The sequence below is a fragment of the Carcharhinus amblyrhynchos genome, chromosome 15 (assembly GCF_965287045.1).
Source record: "Carcharhinus amblyrhynchos chromosome 15, sCarAmb.v2.hapA, whole genome shotgun sequence".
In the NCBI taxonomy this organism is placed as follows: Eukaryota; Metazoa; Chordata; class Chondrichthyes; order Carcharhiniformes; family Carcharhinidae; genus Carcharhinus; species Carcharhinus amblyrhynchos.
Window position 1 is genome coordinate 16,583,992 of NC_137338.1, and position 23,416 is coordinate 16,607,407.

Here is a 23,416-nt window from a genome sequence, read left to right on the forward strand (position 1 = left end):
TGTGTGTGTGTGTGTGTATGTGTGGGGGGGGGGGGGAGGTAGGACGGGGTGGTTGGTTTGCCATTCTCAACTCTACCTATTTCTCAACAGGTGTCCATTTGATTTTCCAGCATGAATTATTAGGTAATAATGAGGGGGAGCAACAGTGATTGACATTTTTTCAATCTCCCTTGCTTGGGAAAGCTCTAATTGCAGTCAAATTTTCCAAGCAAGGCAGTGATTGTACTGGGAGGTTCTACTTTTGCTTGTTTCAATACCTCACAAGTGGATACTTGTCCATAAAATCCAGCATCTCACCAGTGACCCACTGAGACATCAGCGAGACCAATATGCGGAAGGAGAGGCGGGACAAGAGTGGAAGTAACTCATTTCTACTTCAATTTTTGTAAGCCAGTATGACAGTGAAGCACATCACTTCATTAACCTGGACTGAATTTTGCAAAACCAAGTGATCAATATTTGTCTATGAAAATGGATTCAACCTGAGATGTTATCCTTGAAACTCAATGTGATAATCATGCAAAGCACATTGCAATATCTTCAGCTTAATTCAGAGTATCTCATAGGAAATTATTACATTTTTTCTGCCCCATTTCAGATTGCCCTTCTGGATACTTTAGCTGCCAGAGAAGTATTTGTTTGTCCATTAATACCATATGTAATGGAATTACTGACTGCTCTGATGGCAGTGATGAGATCAACTGCGACAGAACAAGTAGGTGTAATCTGCTTTGTCTCCCGATTGTCACTTTCAGTACATGATCTGGCATTTAATTTTCAAACATTGTCCTTTTAAAAGCCCTTGTTGGTAAAAATTACATCGGCCCTGTACGTAACAGAGGACCATCAATAACAAAGCTCCTTTTTTAAAAACCAAAATGTTGTGTTCATATAAAAAATATGATAAATTGGAGAAACACTCACTTGCTTTTCATTTTGTCTGTGGAAAAGGTTTATTTATGATCCAAAATGGAAGACTGTAGTGTGGATAATGCTACAAAAATCTTAGTCTGTCAGCTGTGGCTCAGAGGGAGCAGTCCAGACAGGTTCCAGTCCTATGAGCATAAAACTCAAGGCTGTACGGCTGCACTATCAGGTGTCATCTTTTGAATAAATGTTAAATCAAGGCCCTCCCAGTTGGGTATAGAAGATGCATCAAACTATTCGAAGAAGAGCAAGGGAACTTACCTCCACTGTCCTGGTCAATATTTATCCCTCAATCAACATCAGAAAAATAGATGATTTGATCATTATAACATTCTTGTTTATGGGAGCTTGCTGTACGCAAATTGGCTGCCATGGTTCCGATAACAGTGATCACATTTCTCTATGAATGGTATGTTTTATCTGTGTAGTGCACAAGAAACAATACTTTTCACTTTATCCCAATACATGTGACAATAATAAATCAAATCAAACCATGTTTTGTTAAGTTGATGTATTAGATGGAGTAGATGAAGGGCGTTGGGGAGAGTTGCAGAGTGGGGAGATCTGGGGGTGCAGGTTCGTGGCTCGTTGAGGGTGGAGTCACGGGTGGACAGAGTGGTGGGGGGGACATTTTGCATGCTTGGTTTCGTTGGTCAGAGCATTAAGTGCAGGAGTTGGGATGTCTTGTTGAGGATATTATTAAACTAGAAAGAGTGCAGCAAAGATTTACTAGGATGTTACCGGGACTTAATGGTTGGAGTTATAAGGAGAGACTGGATAGACTGGGACATTTTTGTCTCTGGAGCATAGAAGGCTGAGGGTGATCTTATAGAGGTCTATAAAATAATGAGGGGCACAGATCAGCTTGATATCTATAGTCAATATCCTTTCCAAAATGTAGGGGAGTTTAAAATGAGTGGACATAGGTTTAAGGTGAGAGGGGAGAGATACAAAAGGGTCCAGAGGGGCAATTTTTTCACACAAGGAGTGGTGAGTGCCTGGAACGAGCTGCTAGAGGTAGTAGTAGAGGCGAGTATAATTTTGTATTTTAAAAAGAGTTTAGACAGTTACATGGGTAAGATGTGTACAGAGGGATATGGGCCAAATGCGGGCAATTGGGACTAGCTTAGGGGTTTAAAAAAAAGGGGCGACATGGACAAGTTGGGCGAAAAGGCCTGTTTCCATGCCTTTAACTCTATAACTCTATGACTTAAAATATCATGTGATGTTCAGTGGTCATGCAAAGTGCTATATAAATGTAAACCTTTTTCTTATTCACAGAAATGGCAATATCAGATGACCCCACAATATACTCCCAGATATTCCTTTGCCCGTTATTTTGTAGACACCTTAATCAATTTAAATGAGCTATGACTGCTGCTAATAAAGCAGTCAGAGGAATGTGACCCCATTAACCATTTATCAGCTAACAGTTCCAACAAATGTGGTTATATATATTGGTAGTAAATTTGTTAGTTTGAATTTCACTATTACCATTCATTATCTTCAAACCATCATGTTATAAACCCTGGTTTCTCTGCCTTTATATTTGTTAGACATCAGATGCACTTCCATCACCTACATGTGTGCCGATGAAAAATGCATTGCCAAACCCAATGCAGAATGTGACGGTGTGATCGATTGTTTAGATCGAAGTGATGAAAATCATTGTGGTAAGTAGAAGAGAAGGGCCAAGCAACTTTTGACCTGACCTAGTACTTTTTGTTTGGTGATTATAGATAATAGAAAGGAAGAAGTACAATGATTACATGGTTATTTGAAGCCAGGAATTATTTTATGTTTGCATTAAAAATAAGCTCTTCATTGTAAAAATTACATTAACAGTTTCACATAGTATGCTGAATATTAATCAGGTAAAAAATATTTTCTCAATCCTTCTACTTGGCATAGTTAGACCTTCAACAGCATTTCAACAGCAAGGAAATCACCCCTTTTCATAACATTCTCCCTCATCGATTTCTAATACTAAAGAAGCAAGATGAATCTATATATTACTTTTCATTACTGTTGTTGCTGTTTCTCTAATCTGTTAATTTTTCACTTCTGTATTAGTAAGACAACATGGGCTATAACTGGGCTGCCTGATTTTTGTGGGCAGGGACTGTGATTGGTCATCTTCCCTTACTTTTCATATCAAGCTGGGCAGGTTATTATCTACCTATCTTGTTTGATCAATAGTTACTTTGGACTGAGCAGTTCATATGTTGCTCAATTGTTCTTCATGCTACCTGTGGCCTCTGTGACACTGTTATGTTCTTCTTAAAGACTCTCTGTCTGTCAAAGGGAGACAGCGCATAGGATATCATGGCTGTTGGAAAATAATTTTCAAACATTGGAAGGATGTTGCAGCAGGCAAGGGAGAGAGCTCACTGATTTATTAACTCCATACTCAATGTTCTGGTTACTGAGATGGACACCAGGAGGAGACACTATTACCTTGGGTGGGAAAGAAGCCATCAAGAACCAGCCTGGAGAGGAACAGGAAACATATTTTAAGGGAAATGAATACCCACTCTGATGTCACAGATATGAAAATGGGGAATTTTGTAGCAAGTAATTCACCTCCTAACTCATCAAAACCTGTCTCCCATCTACAAGGCACAAGTAAGAGTGTAGTGGAATACTCTCCACTTGTCTGAATGTGTGCAGCTTCGATAAAACTCAGGATGTTTGACAACAGAGAGAGCAAGCAACCTGCTTGATTGGCACACCATTCACCACCTTAAACATTCAGTGCCTCCACCATAAATACGCAGTGGCAAGCAGTGTGTACTGTCTTCAAAACGCACTGTAGCAATTCACCAAGGCTCCGTAGATACCACCTTCCAAACCCATGACCTCTACCACATAGAAGAACAAGGACAGCAGACACATGGGAACACCACCTCCTGCAAGTTCCTCTCCAAGCCGCACAACAACCTGACTTGGGAACTTATCAATCTTCCTTCACTGTCATTGGGTAAAATCCTGGAATTCCCCTCTTGAAAGTGTAGTGTGTATGTAGACACCATCGAGACTGCAATGGTCCAAGAAGGCAGCTCACCATCACCTTCTCAAGGGCAATTAGGATGGGCAATAAATACTTGCCTAGCCAGCCATGCCCACATCCCTTGAAAAAATAAATTTTAAAAAAAAGCAAAGGTTGGTGGGGTCAGAGATAACTTGCTCTTGGGAACCAATTAATCCCTTGAGATAGTTGATTGGTTTATTGGGGTTATCATTTACAATCAGTATCTTTTTCCCTCATTACTGTATGAATCACCTGCAAAAAGGACTGAGATACAAGGAATGACTTGGCTGAGAAGGCCATGTTTGGGTTTTCAGTCATCTTATGAGTTTCGTTGTTACAGAATGCACAATGATCATTCTGTTTGCAGCTTCTATGTAGGCCAATCTGCATCTTGGAACAAAAGCAAGAATTTGCTATGTTTCTAAGATGTGCATTAGGAGAGTAGCTTTTTGACACTGACTCTAAGTTACCCTTGTTCAGAAAAGTTTCTGAAATTTATCTGGTGCAAGTATGTTATCCTCTGAAGAGAAGATGTAGCCTTTTTTGTCTCATTGCAGATTCTCCATCCAGATTATGCAGCTGCACGATTGAAAGAGAGAACTGACAACCTGCTGTCAGCCAAAGTCACTTAACTAGCCACAGGGAAATGCACAAGAGTGGTAGAATAGAGACGGTCTGGTAGATTTTGCATCTTTCAGTGAGAAAATGTTCAGTTTTCTTGCTAGGCTTCCTCCATGGTATGAGGCAGAGTGAGGCAATACAGTACACCCTCCAATTAATGGCACTGTAGAATGATAACCCATATTCATGGAACCATTTAATTTCCAAGGAAATATATTGACATGTAGATGTATCAATTTTATGAATTTGTACTCCAGTAAGGAGCTTTATGTACATCAAGGACCAAACCAAAGTGATTGAGGAAACATGTGTGGAGAAAACTAGGTGGGGGGAAGCCATAACACAATCGTGACAATCCCAACACCAATAATTATAGCTTAAAATGGGCAAGTGCCCATTGAAAATTATGCTCCACCTTTATAGGTAATCACCTTTGTGAACTTAAAAGATACAGGTCCACTTTAGCAGTTTAATTATTAATTGTATGACACACGTGCTATAATTGCCTATCATTGTACAAGCATCAAGCCATCTGACTTCTCCAGTACAATGTGAAGGGAGATCCACTAAAGTATGTTCTTTGTGTGCATTCTAGATCATATATTCAGCACTTACATTACTTACATTTCTACCTACAGAACTGTGAACATTTAATTTTGACCACTGAAAAATTCAAGTAAACATTTTTATGCAGTTGTAAAATATACTTTTTACATTGTGGCATTTACAAAGAATTGGATTGAAATTATCTCAAGGGATTATCTCAAGAGTGCATTCAGCACTCACAAGAGAGCTGTGATCTTGATCAAATTCCAGGTTACAAGGATAAGGGAGAAACCAGCATTCAGTTCTTTTTCAGTTAATCTGAGTGGATCCCATACCAGCAATATGCTTTCCCATTCTACACTCAATTTCATTCTGATTGTGGCATTCCTGTAATATACAAAGGGTGCTTTAATTGCAATGGGGCGACGCTTTCGAGTAGCTTACACAAGGAAATCACTGGATTTATTTTGACTGATCAATATTGTTATTTTTAAATGTGGTGCCATAGCAGATATTTGTAGATTTCTGCTGTGGCTGTGCCTCTTTTTTTGATAAAATGTGTATATGATACAAAAGTCACATTATCTTCACTTTAGGCATTATAGAGATCATTCTTTTATGCAATAACATTCTTCACTACAACTTGACACCTGTGTCTAATGAAGCAATGTTTCAAATTATTCCAAGCTCCTTTTCAACAATATTGATGTAGTCCTTAATTCTAGGAAATAAATGCCTGTAAAGCTTGCAAGTATGGCTAAACCTGTGAGACAGTTACAAGTGTTGTCAATTGGAGAAAAGGTGAATTGAATGGTGTGTGGAAAACCGTGATGTAAAAGTCGAAAGCAGACATTGCAAAGGAGTGGAGGTTCCAACCTTAAGCATGTTCTTATTATGAAACATAAGTCGAACATCTTGGAAGTCCAATAGCAGGTGTTTCTTCCAGGCAAAGAAGAGGGTGAGAATGGTTGATTGCTTTAATGACATGATGGACTGTAGCGTGCAAGTCTGAAGACAACATCTTAGCAGAAAAAGATCACAGAGATTTTCCAGAGCTAACTCCTGACATTTTCCAAGTTGAAGCTCTGGCCTTTTATAAGGCCAAACACCATTATAAGTTGCAAAAAAAATTGAATAAAGAATTTTCCCTACATTTACTACTTTGTTTATTTTCATTTAACATTTGAATCTGTTGTTTTTATCATATATCATATTTATTGGGTTACACTGAGATTCTTTCATGTGGGAATGATGCTCCCTCGGCTATCACAAAGTTCCTCTTAACACACATTTGTTGGGGAATCCCATGGGACTCAACTCGTCAAGATTTCACTGTAAGCTGGGTTGACTGCGTGGAAATAACCAGCTTTTTAGAGTAATTTTATTTTGGTCAGACTGTGTGCAGTTCAGGACGTCCAGCAGAAAACAAACAATTGTACGATAGAATCACAAAAATGCTTCCATCTGATCATGTTTATAGTTTTGGAACAGTTAATGTAACTTCATACAACAAAGAGCTTCTTTTTTACACAGACTGTGGAAACCGACCCTTCCTTAAAAGTCGAATCGTCAATGGTGATGATACGGAGTTTGGTGAGTGGCCCTGGCAAGTCAGCCTCCACTTTGATTCCATAGGCCATACTTGTGCTGCAACGTTGATAAGTAATTGGTGGCTTCTAACTGTCTCACATTGCTTCCAGGATGTTCATCCCTACAAGTAAGTGACAATCTAGATATCACCAGAAAAAGAAACAGTCTTTAAAAAGACTTAGACCACAGTTTAGAAAGTTATGTTTCAGTTGTTTAAAACTAAAAAGATTTTTTAATTTGTTTCCAAAATTTGTGTATAAAATTAACAACACCTCTTAATCAAAAGCACAGTTTTGTCAATTTTGCTGTAAGCTTGTATCCTTATTGCAAAATATATTTTTTTAAAGACAACTTCCACATGTTGTATTGATTTGTTCAGCTCTGCCAAGCTCTATGACCCTGTTTCTCAGTTTTACTCTTTCACTGAGTAAAAGGAGTGTGGCCTGATTGTCAAATGAGAGGAAAGAGGGCAGGGTCTCACATCTGCCACTTCCTACATTAGAATGCATCAGAAATGGTTCTGGCAAAGAACGGGGTGCTCCAGGAGCTTTACATTAATTATGTTAGCATGTAGTAATTAATAACAGCACCAAGATCTTGGCATCATCTTTCACAGATTGGGCATATTCTTGTGAAATGGTGAAGGAAATAGTGATTGGCAGCCATTCAGGTTTACCATACAAAGTATTTTCTTTTGGTTTAAGAGTGCTGGAGAGTTTCACTCTGTCTTTTACAAACGTTAAGACCTAACCACTACTCTTGAACATCATAAAGAGCAAGCATATCAAACATAGCTGAAATGATATGTGGGCAGTGCAGCGGTACAGTGGTTAGTACTGCTGCCTCACAACACCAGAGACCTGGGTTAAATTCAGCCTTGGGTGACTGTTTGAGTGGAGTTAGCACATTTTCTCTGTGTCTGCATGCATTTCCTTCCGGGTGCTTTGGTTTCCTCCCACAGTCCAAAGATGTGCAAATTATGTGGATTGGCCATGCTAAATTGTCCATTAGTGTCCCAGTATGTGTGAGTTAGGGGGATTAGTGAGGTAAATACATGTATTCTATGCCCGTAACCACATGTGGCCTCCTTCTGCACTCTAAGGATTCTACAATGGATCTAATCCAATAACCTGGCACATGAGGGAGGTGATTGCAGAGCCCCTGGCGATGATCTTTGCATCGTCAATGGAGACGGGAGAGGTTCCGGAAGATTGGAGGATTGCGGATGTGGTTCCTATTTTCAAGAAAGGGAACAGAGATAGCCCGGGAAATTACCGACCAGTGAGTCTGACCTCAGTGGTTGGTAAGTTGATGGAGAGGGTTCTGAGGGACAAGATTTACGAGCATTTGGAGAGGTTTGGCATGATCAGAAATAGTCAACATGGTTTTGTCAAGGGCAGGTCGTGCCTTACGAGCCTAGTTGAGTTCTTCGAAAATGTGACTGAACACATTGACGAAGGAAGTGCAGTGGACGTGGTGTACATGGACTTCAGCAAGGCGTTTGATAAAGTCCCCCATGCAAGACTTCTTGAGAAGGTGAGAGGGCATGGGATCCAAGGGGCTTTGGCCTTGTGGATCCAGAACTGGCTTGCCTGCAGAAGGCAGAGAGTGGTTGTGGTTGGGGCTTTTTCTGCATGGAGGTCAGTCACCAGTGGAGTGCCCCAGGGATCTGTTCTAGGACCCTTGCTGTTTGTCATTTTCATAAATGACCTAGATGAGGAAGTGGAGGGATGGGTTAGTAAGTTCGCCGATGACACGAAGGTCGGTGGTGTTGTGGATGGTCTGGAAGGATGTCAGAAGTTGCAGCAGGACATAAATAGGACGCAGGACTGGGCGGAGAAGTGGCAGATGGACTTCAACGCGGATAAATGTGTAGTCGTCCATTTTGGCAGGACCAATGGGATGAACGAGTACACTATCAAGGGCAGGAGTCTTAGTAGTGTTGAAGAGCGGAAGGATCTTGGGGTCCGGGTCCACAGGACTCTTAAATCGGCCTCGCAGGTGGAGGATGTGGTCAAGAAGGCGTATGGTGTACTGGCCTTCATTAATCGAGGGATTGAGTTTAGGAGTCGGGAGGTAATGCTGCAACTTTATAAGACCCTTGTCAGGCCTCACTTGGAGTACTGTGCGCAGTTCTGGTCGCCTCACTATAGGAAGGACGTAGAAGCTATTGAAAGGGTACAGAGGAGATTTACAAGGATGTTGCCTGGATTGGGAGGCATGCCTTATGAAGATAGGTTGAGGGAGCTGGGACTCTTCTCCCTGGAGAGACGAAGGTTGAGAGGCGACCTGATGGAGGTTTATAAAATGTTGAGAGGAATAGATAGGGTGGATTCTCAGAGGCTATTTCCCCGGGTTGAAATGGTCGCTACGAGAGGACACAGATTTAAGGTGTGGGGAGGCAAGTACAGAAGTGATGTTAGGGGTAAGTTTTTCACTCAGAGGGTGGTGAGTGAATGGAATCGGCTGCCGTCAGTGGTGGTGGAGGCAAACTCGCTGGGGTCTTTTAAAAGACTTCTGGATGAGTATATGGGATTTAGTGGGATTGGGGGTTATAGATAGGTCTATGGATTGGTAGGTGTTGATGTGATCGGCGCAACTTGTGGGCCGAAGGGCCTGTTTGTGCTGTAGTGTTCTATGTTCTATAAGAGGGCAGGGAAGAAGTTATCAAATCAGAAATAGATGAAGATAAACTATAATGGCATTTACTCATAGTTATAGAACATAGAACATAGAACATTACAGCGCAGAACAGGCCCTTCGGCCCACGATGTTGCGCCGACCAATTAAGAGAAAAGCAATGACCCTCTATCTTAAACCAATCCCTTTCCATCCATAAACCTATCCACAGACCTCTTAAACGCCCCCAAACTAGGCGCATCTACAACTGCAGCAGGCAGGGCATTCCATTCCCCCACCACCCTCTGGGTAAAGAACCTACCTCTGACATCCGTCCTATAACTACCATCCCTTAATTTAAAGCTATGTCCCCTCGTGCTAGCTTTCTCCATCCGAGGAAAAAGGCTATCACTGTCCACCCTATCTATACTTCTAATCATCTTGTATGTTTCAGTAAGGTCTCCTCTTAGCCGCCTTCTTTCCAACGAAAACAACCCCAAATCCCTCAGTCTCTCCTCATAGGACCTTCCCTCCATACCAGGCAACATCCTGGTAAACCTCCTCTGCACCCTCTCCAATGCCTCCACATCCTTCCTATAATGTGGGGACCAGAACTGTACACAATACTCCAAGTGCGGTCGCACCAGAGTTTTGTACAGTTGCAACATGACGTTGCGGCTCCTAAATTCAATCCCCCTAGCAATAAACGCCAAGACACCGTATGCCTTCCTAACAACCTTATCGACTTGATTTCCAACTTTCAGGGATCTATGCACATATACACCTAGATCCCTCTGTTCGTCAACACTATTCAGAGTCCTACCGTTAGCCCTATACTCTACACATCTGTCATTCCTGCCAAAGTGAATTACCTCACACTTTTCCGCATTAAACTCCATCCTCCACCTCTCGGCCCAGCTCTGCAACTTGTCCAAGTCTCTCTGTAAACTATGATACCCCTCTTCACTATCTACCACTCCTCCGACTTTGGTGTCATCAGCAAATTTACTAATCCATCCTTCTATACCCTCATCCAGATCATAGTTAGCTTTTATTTCCTACATCTGTTGACCTCATGTCTGAAGTACTTTATCTGGAATGAGCTTTGGGATATTCTGAAGTTTTGAAAGGTCCTTGATATAAAATTTTATAAAGTTATATTTTTGTCACTCAATTACACTAGATTTGAATGTCTTTGCTGAATGGAAGCCAACACCCTTATGTCAGAACATTGAACAGATGTTTTGGACGTGTATCATATCAACACTAAAAAAAAAGTGGTAGTTTGTTCTTTGGAATCTTCAACATTGTGTTGATTCTCACAATGAACATAATGAAAGAAGTTGTCACTTTTTGAACAATTCACTCATTAAGGGGATGTGGTGAAATCAGAGGCAATGTCTTAATTAGTTGCTTCAATGCACATCACAGCCACAGTGTTTTCTATTAAATTTAATGATAAGCTTCAGCCTCTATAGCTTATATAATGGAAGTTTCAGAAAGATGTTACAAATTAGAAGTACAGTGAAAATTCACCCCATACCCCACCACATGCCACCTAATGTGTTTTAAAATTAAATTCAAGCATTGCGATGATATTTTCACAAACTTTACCCAAAAATTCTTTCCAGATCAGCCAATGCCCTAATAGATTACAGGAAAAACTTAGAGTGTTGTGTGCTTTACAATGAAACTCCAGTAAAAATAAGCTTTGTCAGTCTGTGTCAAACCCTTCTGGAGTTCCATCACTGAACTGTGATCCATTGGGACTGAATTGTCATTCTACACCCATTTTGTGATCTTTTTCCAGTTACTTAACTTCTGCCTACTAAGTTATCTTCTGTTCTAGTGAAAAAAAGTCTTTACACATACAGAAATATAATTGTTTATTTTAGAAGGGGTGAAAATAACTTTATTTAGTTGGAAATGTAATGCAAAAAGTATTCATTTTTAAAATCTTTGTGAACCGAAATAGATGCTATTAGGCACAGAATAACCACTATAAACTGAGAAATTAAGAGGATTTGCTGGAGAACTGAAGGAACAGTTAGAAAGGATTTTTAATGAGAGGATTGAAAATAGGGAGAGATGTGGCAAAGTGGAGGGAAATGAATAAAGTTCAGACTACAATGGTTCAGTGATCGACCATCATTGGTGGAGCAAAGGGACCAAGATGGTCATGTTGAAAGAGTGATCTAAGGCAGGGATGATCACTAAAATGAGCTGCAGTGAAGACCATATACTGACCTGCAACTTTTAAAAATCATGCTGGTGCATGTCAAACGTATGAAGCTTGGAAATAATAGGAATAATAGGAGTGGATAAGGATGTGAACTATGTGTGGCCTGTTAGATGAGTTAAAACATGAGGAAGACTGATAGATATTGGAGAAATAAAGCACTGATGTGAGGAAAGTGTGGTATGGTATTGGGCGTAGTTTGGTGGATCTTCTTTAAGGTATCCATCTCAGCTAGTTCAACAGTAAGTATTTATTAGCCACTAGAAACTATATCTGTACAGGTGCAGTAAATATCCACACTAGGAGCTGCCTCCATGCTTGCTTTTAATACATGGCTGTGTCCAACACTAATCAGACATCGGTCACATGAATGCCCAGAGTGCATCAGTTACTGCTGCTGGAATTGCAAGAGAAGGAAGAAGAAGGCCCACAGATTCCAGAGTGGGGTACGCCTGAGTTCTTGTGCAGGAGGGTGAGGATGGGGTTTAAGGCTGCGGACCGGTAGGAAAGAAGCTGTTCTATCCTAGGAAGGCCAACCACAAATCAATCAAAAGCAATCCCTGAAAATTGAACTGACTTTTCCAGCCCTTTGAAGAACATTAAGAAAAAAAATTGGACTGTACGCTCCTACCTGACTCATTATACAAAATGTTTTATGGCCTAGGCAGTGTGCTAGCAGGATCAACTGGCTTGGCAACAATAAAAAAGCAAAATACTGCGGATGCCGGAATCTGAAACAAAAAGAGAAAATGCTGGAAAATCTCATCTGACAGCAACTGTGGCGAGAGAATAGAGCCAACATTTTTCTGATGAAGGATCATCTAGACTTGGCTCTATTAACTGTTTTAGTTGGCTTGGTAACAAACCTCATTATTTTAATATGGTGAAATGGCTGCCAATTCCAGCGCCTGCTTATCCCAGATGTAATTGTGGGGAAGAGCTCAGGGATAATCCTAACCTACCCTATTTTTCATGCCCCACTGCCCAAAGCAGGGCACATAAAATGTAGCCTCATAAGTTCAGGCAGTCAGGAGATATTACAGTCCTTTTATAGCTTGTTCTCACAAATGCCAGAGAGTGGTAGTCTCTGTTGCTGTAGATAAACTCTGTTGAATTTGAGGTTGTTCTGGCATCTGGGTGCCTTTTCATCCTGTTTTTCCCTTTTGCATTAAATCACTCCTCATCAATTCCCCAATTGAAGTAATAGATGGCAGCTGGTTTATTTCGCTCTTCACAAGTGGACAAAATCTGGGTTTGTCTTTTTTTTCTCATATCTTCCTTCATGAGGCCCACCATGACACACGTTGGAATGTAAGATGGCTGTTCCTATTGTAAGGGTATGACTTGACAGTAAGTTCACTGTTGTGTTTGCCTGTGTGGTGTACTTTCGTCAATGGGTGGCTGCTGCTTTGTTCCAATATCATTCATGGCACTGTTATTCTGGCTGCAGATTGAAGCAATGGCTCTGTGGTGTTAGGGTTTACCTCTCCAAATAGTGTTGTGGTCACAGGTTCAGGCTCTTCTCATTGCTGGTTTCTTTCTTAACTGTCATCAACTTGAGGTGCCATGGTAACATTCATGTTAAAGATTGCAAAAACCGAATGGCGAGGCAAGCTGGTAAGATTGCGTGAGAGCCCTTTGGTATTTGTACCCAATTTATTGTCTCTTGCAATCTTAAAGGGTCTGGATCTATGGCGAGATCAACCTCACCCTGAAAAGGGCATGAAGCTGATCTCAATATTTAAAATCACATCTGCTGCTATCTGCTGGCTTTCAGGTGATTTACACCCTGCCCTCACTCTTGCTGGCAGATTCCAAGTTTAGTAAGTTTTTTTGACAAAGTCAGGTAAGAGTCAATGTTTAAGTTTCCCAAAAAAAGGCACAATTTCTCCCATTTTCACACTTGTTTGGGACTTAGAATTTTTTTGGTACGATCCCAGTGTCTTCGCACAGACATCCTCATTAAACTCTGATTTTAAGATGGCAGCTTAGTGCCTCATGCCAGAAATGACCTGACTACAGAAAGTCAGACAGGACATGTAGAACTGATTGCATTTTAAACCAAAACAGTAACCATCTGAGTAGTTGGGTGATCTGACCAATGAGGACCTTCTGCAAAGAAAGAAGATAGTCCAAAACTGAAGTCCTAATCGAGAGTATCTTTCTTGTTGAAGCTCTCTGAAACTTGCAGTTCTATATAATTTACCACCATGGCTCTCTTGACATCCTCTACTGTTTTGAAGAGATTCAGGGCTACAGAGACATCTCTGCTCAAGAGAGAAAAACATTGGTTATAGATGATGTAAATCAGCTGAAAGGTTCGTTTGCTGCCATACTTTAACAGAAGTTTGATTCCTCTGCCTTGTAAAGTGGTCTGTCTCTTGTTTGAAGAAAGTGGTTCACAGTCATGGTTCTTTGTCCGCTAGGCTGTAAAACTGGTTTCCATGTCCAATTTAAAGTTTGTGAGATGGCCATTAACTGAGGTGTTTCCATTCAGGAACAAAAATCCAGAATTGTCGACTTCACCCAAGAAGCATGGGTGTGTGTCCTCTTGGTATGCTGTCTCAACCTCATGAATCCTTTTGGGATCTGGGCTGAAATTGCCAGACCCTGATCATGCCTGTAGGGACACCTTGTTCCATAGCACTGGCAAGGTATTGCTTCCCTTGGCCTGGAATTCCCTGTTTCTGTGCTGATTCACTAACTGGTCAGTGGGGTTTACTTTGCACCACTGTTTGCTTTCTCTGCTTAATGTGGATCTGTGCTGCAAATGGATTTCAGATCATCTGACAATCTGGATGTTTTTCTCAAGCGTTAGATCTTCCTTTGCGAGAAGCATGGTTGGGAGGGTGTCAATCTCCACTCTATTCAATCCCTGATTAGCTCAAATTTCAGATCACTTTATTTGCAAACCTCAGCCATTCTGGACAGCTGATCACTGAGAGAGCCGTTAACCCTTCCAACGATATTGTTACTTCTGAGTTTAAAAGAAGAGTCAAATGATTTTATAACTTCATCAGATTTTGCAAATAATTTGTCAAGCTCGAATAAAACAGTGTGTTAACTTGTTCAGCTTCTGTCATGTATCTAAGGAATCTCTTTCTCCAGAGTCCCCAATTTTATGATTTATCAGAACCCTTGGATATGTCCAAATTGATCTGGAAGAGTGGATTTCTGGTTAAAACTTTTAAACTGCAGATTCAGTTTTATGAGGCTTCTGAAAATCCAAGATGGTGCCACCATATACTACAATGGTTTTCCCATGCTTACCAGCTTTAGCAGCCCCCGTACTAATGGGGTTCACAGTCTCGATGTTTAAAGTTTTTCAACAATGGTTGCCTGGACCGACCAGTTTAGTGTTTTCCAGGCTTCAGTGCAATAATCTTGCATCTTCGAAGTATGAAATCCCGGTGTTTCCTGGGGTTTTAAACTTCCTATTCAGTCACAATTAATTTTTAATTAATTAATATTTTTTCATTTGTTTGGAACGCGCACTGCCCACATGTTCAAGCATTGGTTTGGAAATCAAGTTTCTCAGATTACAATTTAAACACCAACTTCTGGTCACTGTAGTATTTAACTTTTTTGGGACTTGTGTTATCTCAGAATTTTAAATCTTTAGCTCACCTCTGCTAGGTCTGCTGAATCTGCACACTTTGGATGTTAAAGGTGGACCTCAGTGAAGTTTCCTGCTGCAGTGAGAAGTACAATTTCTGCCTTCAACTTCCAAGCCTTTCTTCCAAAACTTTCTCTGATGATCTCCTTCTGCACCTTTGTCTCTCAAGCTTTTCTTAAGGTCAGAATGCTTCTTTGACTTTTTCTTTATCTATCTTCAGTTTTTCAAGATTTTAATTTTCTTCTGCAGTCTCTGTGAGATTTTGAGTTGTTCTATTTGCTGCCAACATGTTGTAAGGTATTGGGCCTAATGGGTTTAGTCTTATTAAGGTAGTCATAGCCTTAGTACTTCAACAGTAAGTACTTATTAACCACTTGAAACTATATACATAGGTACAGGAAAGCTCCAAGCTAGGATCAATCTCCATGTTCAGTTTAACACTATGCTCTTCCCTAGATGTGGGTTATTCATGTGTTCTGATATATCACTCTGTGGGTGGTACTGTACTCTTACCCACACAAACTTTTATATGCTAGGTTCCTGTACTGCTAAAGATTATAGACCAGATTTTCAGTAACAGAAGGAAAGAAATTAGGAGAGGGAAAACAAGCAAGTAAAATTACTGAGGTAGATGTTTTGGCAAGAGGTTTGAGTGAAGCAGGGATTGAGTGAAGAAGAACCCCAATGCCACATACTCCTTGACGCACGGCTTTGTTAAAGGCAGATCATGTCTTACGAGCCTGGTTGCGTTTTTTGAAAATGTGACTAAACACATTGACGAAGGAAGAGCGGTGGATGTGGTTTATATGGACTTCAGCAAGGCATTCGATAAGGTCCCTCATGCAAGGCTTATTCAGAAAGTGAGGGGGCATGGGATCCAAGGGGATGTTGCTTTGTGGATCCAGAACTGGCTTGCCCGCAGAAGGCAGAGAGTGATTGTAGATGGATCTTTTTCTGCATGGAGGTTTTGGTCACCAGTGGAGTGCCCCAGGGATCTGTTCTGGGACCCTTGCTATTTGTGATCTTTATAAATGACCTGGATGAGGAAGTGGAGGGATGGTTTGGTAAGTTTACCAATGACACGAAGGTCGGAGGTATTGTGGATAGTTTGGAGGGATGCCAGAAGTTGCAGCGTGACATAGATAGGATGCAAGACTGGCCAGAGAAGTGGCAGATGGACTTCAACCCGGTTAAATGTGTAGTGGTACATTATGGCAGGTCAAATGGGATGAAGGAATATAATATTAAGGGTAAGACTCTTAGCAGTGTGGATGATCAGAAGGATCTTGGTGTCCGGGTTCATAGGACTCTCAAATTGGCTTCGCTGGTAGAGGATGTGGTTAAGAAGGTGTATGGTGTACTGGCTTTCATCAATCGAGGAATTGAGTTTAGGAGTCGGGAGATAATGCTGCAGCTGTATAAGACCCTGGTCAGACCCCACTTGGAGTACTGTGCTCAGTTCTGGTCGCCTCATTACAGGAAGGATGTGGAAGCCATTGAAAGGGTGCAGAGGAGATTTACAACGATTTACCTGGATTGGGTGGCATGCCTGATGAGGATAGGTTGAGAGAGCTCGATCTTTTCTCCTTAGAGAGACAAAGGATGAGAGGGGACCTGATAGAGGTGTATAAGATGATGAGAAGTATTGATCAGGTGGACTTTCAGAGGCTTTTCTCCAGGGCTGAAATGGCTGCCACAAGAGGACACAGGTTTAAGATGCTGGGGAGTAGGTACAGAGGAGATGTCAGGGGTAAGTTTTTCACTCAGAGGGTAGTGGGTGAGTGGAATCGGCTGCCGTCGGTGGTGGTGGAGGCAAATTCGATAGGGTCTTTAAAGAGACTTCTGGATGAGTACATGGGACTTAATAGGATTGAGGGGTGTAGGTAAGCCTAGTAGGTAGAGATAAGATCGGTGCAACTTGTGGGCCAAAGGGCCTGTTTGTGCTGTAGTTTTTTTATGATTCTATAACTGAGTATAGCAGTCACAGGAGATTGATAGGGGGTGGCCAGCCTCACTGATGGAAGCCGAAGAAGGTGGTTTCATTTTCACTGACGTTTCAGCAGACGGAAAATTTGGCTCATTCAGGACCAAAATAAGAAATATTTTTTGTGCAGTTGTTGAAAAATGAGTGGATTAGCAAAGCTAATCCAATAAATTTTGTCTAATGGTGACCTTTAGTCTTAATTTGTTTTCAATGCTAATGGGATTAATTTATGTTCATCAATTTATGTACTTTTTAAGAGGATGAGATTTAAAGCTAATAAGTCCTTTAAATCCCAAAATATCATGGTAACGATTTATGCTTGAATAGTCTCAGATTAATCCATTTAATTTCTAAATGTTACATAGAATTAAACTGCCATATTTCCATTTTATAATTTAATTCAACCCAATCAATCTATGTTGGCATTTATCCTTCATATGAACAATAGCCATGCTTCCCTTTGCCCAGCCAGTTTTACTACTCACTGCTCTAAATCTTTTACATTTAGTTTTATAAATGCCCCCTTGTTCTAGGCCCTTCAAATTTTTAACCAACATATATAATTGTGCAAAAATCAAATTTTTGAAAAAGCTTTTTGGCAAAAAATTAAGGGATTAACTTTTACACAGGTAACGTTTTTGAGGGACTTACTTTGCTATGTCTTGGGCTGGTGCATGCTGATTTTGCAGTTTGTTCTAATCTCATTTCCATCAATTCAATGAGAAATAAAACTTGTACTTAAGTTCCTCTATATTTCAGTGGGCAGATTTGTCTCTTGTGATCTTGCACTGATGCAGAAAGATTAGAAAAAGTCCTGCTACAAATTCTGGCCACTGCTGTGTTATGCTGAATGTAGAATGGAGGAGTGAGCTGAGCCAGAGTGGACTATTCTTGGAAAGTCAGGATCGACCTTTACATGAGATTAAATATGACTCGAGTAGAAACCTTTTATGCTCCTTAGGGATACTGATAGGAAGATGTGGAGAGGATGTTTCCTTTTGTCAGTGAATTTAGAAATAGGGGTCAATTTCTCAAAATAAGGGGTCAAGATAGAGATGAAGAATTTATTTTCTCTCAGGGGATTGCAAGAATCTGGAACTCTCTTCCTCGAAAGGCAGCAGAAGCAGAGTCTTTGCATATCTTTAAGACCGAGGTAGATTAACAAGGGGGTGAAACATTATTGGGGGTAGGCAGGAATGTGGGAATGAAGTTATAAGCAGATCAGCCATGATCTTGTTGAATGGCAGAGTATGTTCAAGGGGCCGAGTGGTCTACTCCTCCTCTTAATTTGCTTGTTCCACTGTTTGTATGTACATATGTATGCAGTATTCTATCCCATTTCTTCATAATTTTAAATGATTCTATTAATTCAACGCATACAAACCTATCACCCCAAATGCTCAAGTCTATCTGTATCAGTATTTCCTCGTGCCAATCGGCATCTTAATGAATTTGCTCAGTGCCCTCTGTGTTGTTTAAACATCTTTCCTACCGTGCGGAACCCTGAACTGCAAAATGACCTTACTGGCTTCACACAGATTCACATGTGTCTGAATGTTTTTGCCATGAAACTCAGCATTCCATTTGTTTTTTTCTTGATGATCATATTCATTTGAAGAGTAGTTTTTAATATCTTGTGCTCCTGAACCTCCAAGTCCTTCAGCTACTGTACATCAACCAGACTTCCCTTTCTCAAAGTTAATTTCTGTTTTTGTTTTAATTCAAAATATACTATACACTCACTGATGCTAAACTTCATTTGCCTTTATTTTACCTACTCCAGCACCTCATCATATTTGCTTTTCTCACTTGCAGTACTGTGATAACCCCCACAAGGTCCACGGGGAATCACTGATTGATCTCCCTGTGGAGCTCATTGAGTATGAGTTCCCCTGCTAACAGACAGCAGCCTGCCCAGCTGGAATTATTGCCTGAGCCTCTAGTTAGGCAGGCCCGGAACTGGGCTTGCTGAACTCTATTACCAGGAAGGGACTAATGTGTGTACAACATAGTAGCGCCTTTACTTTGCATTCTGTAATAAACTATGTTCCTTTCCTGTCTGGCTTCCTGAGTCATTACAAATACAATCCCACTAATATAATAATCCCCTTTTAAAAACAAGTCTCTAACCGTATTGCCTTTTTCTCAACTTGTTTTATGTACATCAGTCTTCTCTGCACATAATCGCTCCTTAAACAATATTTCCGCTCTTCCTTCATGTTATGTGTCAACTTATTTCCTGTTCTCTTCTATTGTTATGTATTCACAATATTTCTTAACTTCAGGCTTCTTCCTGAGTACTGCTGAAATCAAAATGAACTGAAAATCTTATGTAAAACTAAAAATGCAGATTAGTCACCACAGCAGAAAGTATTTTTATGAAACCTTTCCTGGACCTGGACAAGTCTGAAGAATAGTGGCACTCTATATATTAAGATGCTTTTCTCTTTTCAAAAGTCTTTTAACTTGCTGTGTAACTCCAGTATTTTCTGAACTTTCCCACGCTCCATCCCTCAGAGTTCATTATCAGAATACTGTTGCTGAGGTATCTGAATATTCTGAAACAGGCCTTTACTTGCCAGGGCTGATGTTAGTATTAGCTAACTGATTTGGCAATAAGCCTACTGAAATGCCATACCAAAATATCCTCCTTTCTGCCACTATTCATCAATGGATGACAACCACCACCTAGTGGTTAATAAGTAAGTTAAAGTAAATGGTTACAACCAATGACTTCACATTACGGGCAAAGAACATAACAGAACAATTAGTTTGCCATCATTAATGTATTAATTACATCAATGATTCATTAATTAAGTTGATGTATTAATTAAGTTTTCTGTTTCATTCACTCAATAATACCCTTTATGGTTTAATCACTCTAAATCCAGCAATCTTCAGAATACATTCTCATATGTAGAGTATATCTCAGAGATGGTCCCTGATTCGTGGAAAGCACAGAATAATGTCCCTTTCATTTCTTACTTAAAGTGAAATGTTCCCCTGAGTTTCTTACTGAAAAGCTATGGTAGCAGAATATTGAATTTAAAACCTAAAATGATCCTACTATTTTCAGTTAAAAAACTTAAATCTCAAAGTAACCTCTTTCCAACTTCCTCCAGTTAGAAACAATAGCTTTTATCATTCCAGATCAGTAAACATAGAACTAGCAGAACCCATATGAAAACAATCCTTTCATAACAGAATGTTATTGGCAATGCAGGTTGTATTGTTCTTGTGGTCTGTGGTACAGTGCATTGTGTTAAAAACTCAAGGCTCATTAGCTCTTCTTGCAACTGCCTCCTTAAGCTCCTCTACCCTGCCTTTCCATCCTTATCTCTAATAAGAGTGAGAAACTCATCGACCTCGTGATCTTTAAGATCAAACTCATTGCCCATCAAGCAAAATTTCTCTCAGTTTCCTGCCTCCTCTAACCCTTAATGATCTATCACTTCAGGTCTCTTCCCCAATGCCCATTCTAAGTTCCTCACATATATGGACTTTCCTCCTATTTTCTCAACCTAATACCCCTTAAACTCTTGAACACCCACCTTCTATTCCTGACCCTCATGGTAACTAAACAGTTGACAGTGTGCTCTTCTCAAACGCTGATGTGGAGTTGCCGGCGTTGGACTGGGGTAAACACAGTAAGAAGTCTCACAACACCAGGTTAAAATCCAACAGTCCAACAACTTCCTTCGTCAGGTGGGTGGGAGTTCTCACCCAACTGATGAAGGAACAGCCAGTTCCAAAAGCTAGTGGCGTTTGCTGCAAATAAACCAGTTGGACTTTCACCTGGTGTTGTGAGACTTTTTACTTCTCAAACACTGCCTTTTTTTCTGAGATCACCATTTCACCTTTTAAATCTATCCTTAAACTTTCTATTCTGGCTAAGTACTGCCTCAACCACCTTTCCTTTCAAAGTTCTTGCATACCTGCCAGAAATGTTATAAATTCTGGCCAGATCTCCTGATTGGTCCCTCTTTAGCTCATCTTCCATTTTTCCTTATGCCTCTGTGAAGGGCTTTGGGATACTTTGCCATATTAAAAGGCACAACATAAATTAAAGCTCATGCGTTTCAGCCACCAAGGATTACAAAAATTTGACTGCACAGAGTGCACAAAAATTAGGTGTTACATCAGATAGTTCACAGTCTGCATCACATACCAGATACACAGCAGAAACTCACCAAGGTTTCTCTGATGGCACATCCCAAACCCATGACCTCCACCACGTAGGAGAACAAGCAGTAGACTGAGAACACATGCAAGTTTGTCTCCAAGTCATACATCATCCTGGCTTGGAAATATGTTGCTATTCCTTCATTACTGCTGAGTGAAATTCCTGGTGTTCCCTATCTAATAGCACTGTGGGAATGCCTTCACCACTCAGACTGCCATCGTTCAAGAAGGTGGCTCACTATCAACATCTTCTCAAAGGTAATTAGGGATTGGCAGTAACAGCAACACTGACATCCTAGGAATGAATAACACAAATCCAGATCACCTTTGTTACACCAGCCACACAAATAAGTTACATTCAGTATGAAGTTACTGTTATCAAATAAGAAATCTCTTTTCATCCACTTTTACTTACACACTGACAGTTGATGGCATAATAACTGGTATATGTTGGGACGATCCTTCCTACAATCTGTGATACCTTTAGGTTATTTTTTAAATGTAGTTGCTGCTAATTACTCAGCTTCATTGTGTTGAAAAGCAAAGAAAACAAAGGCACTGTCCTTTCCTTAATATTATTGAAACACACTGAAACTTTATATTGGGTTATTTTCTCCTAATACTGATTGAATACTCACTTTCCAGGATCTGAGGCTTAAATTCATTGTTGCGCCTGTGTTTCAGGCTCATAGATTGCAAAAATTCCAAATTGGATAGCCTACTGCTATCAGGGTGGCACTATAGCATAGTGATTAGCATTGCTGCTTCATAGCTCCTGGGACCTGTGTTCCATTCCCGGCTTGGGTTACTGTCTGTGCAGAGTTTGTACATTCTCCTGATGTCTGCGTGGGTTTCCTCCAGGTGTTCCGGTTTCCTCCCACAGTCCAAAGATGTGTGGATTAGATTGATTGGTCATGCTAAAATTGCCCCTTAGTGTCCTGAGATGTGTAGGTTAGAGGGATTAGTGGGTAAATATGTAGGGATATGGGGTTAGGGCCTAGGTGGGATTGTGGTTGGTGCAGACTCAATGGGCCAAATGGCCTCTTTCTGCACTGTACAGTTTCTATGATTCGTCCCAAAGGATTTTAGGTCCTTTTTTTATTCATTTGTGGGAAATGGGCATCGCTGGCTGGCCAGCATTTATTGCCCATCCTAGTTGTCCTTGAGAAGCTGGTGGTGAGCTGCCTTCTTGAATCGCTGCAGTCCACATTCTGTGGGTTAACCCACAATGCTGTTAGGGAGCAATTTCCAGGATTTTGACTCAGCAACTGTGAAGGAATGGCGATATATTTTCAAGTCAGGATCGTGAGTGGCTTGGAGGAAAACTTGCAGGTGGTGGTGTTCCCATGTATCTGCTGCCCTTGTCTTTTTAGATGGAAGTGGTCGTGGGTTTAGATGGTGCTGTCTGAGGATCTTTGGTGAATTGCTGCAGTGCATCTTGTAGACAGTACTTACTGCTGCTGCAGAGCATCGGTGGTGGATGGAGCGGATGTTTGTAGATGTGGTGCCAACCAAGCAGACTGCTTTGTCCTGGATGGTGTGAAGCTTCTTGAGTGTTGTTGGAGCTGCACCCATCCAGGCAAGTGGGGAGTATTCTATCACACTCCTGACTTGTGCTTTGTAGATGGTGGATAGGCTGTGGGGATTCAGGAGGTGAGTTACTCATCGCAGTATTCCTAGCCTTTGACCTGCTCTTGTAGCCACTGTGTTAATGAGTCCAGTTTGAGTTTTTGGTCAGGGGTAACCCCAAGGATGTTGGGATTCTCCCAAAAAATTCTAAGTCCCCAGCGTGTGAGAAGATGGGAGTAAATCCCGCTAGCTTTTTAAACATGATTTCCAGAATGAATCTCCAACTTTCTGTGCATCACAGAATGCATCAGCAGGACTCACTGTGGGTCTGTGGATAGATCCTATTCCCACCCAAGAAGCCAGCTGCATAGTGCTGAGTGGGCCACTGTGCATGCGCCAATCTGCCAGCGCAGAGATTGCTGCACAAGCTATGGCCCTGCATTGCCAGCCTCCAAATTGCTGGCCAGCCCAATCGCTGGCCAGTCTCACAAA

The 23,416-nt window shown here is 40.9% G+C and overlaps 1 protein-coding gene across 2 annotated transcripts in view; it reads left to right on the forward strand.

Moving 5' to 3' along the window:
* Positions 1-23,416, forward strand: part of LOC145353104 (suppressor of tumorigenicity 14 protein homolog) — a 122,022-nt gene that overhangs the window by 86,544 nt on the left and 12,062 nt on the right. For both annotated transcript variants that reach the window (XM_080203468.1, XM_080203469.1), the window contains 3 exons: positions 599-715; positions 2,484-2,600; positions 6,659-6,842. In XM_080203468.1, coding sequence (XP_080059594.1) covers positions 599-715; positions 2,484-2,600; positions 6,659-6,842 — 418 coding nt within the window. The remainder of the gene's footprint in view (positions 1-598; positions 716-2,483; positions 2,601-6,658; positions 6,843-23,416) is intronic.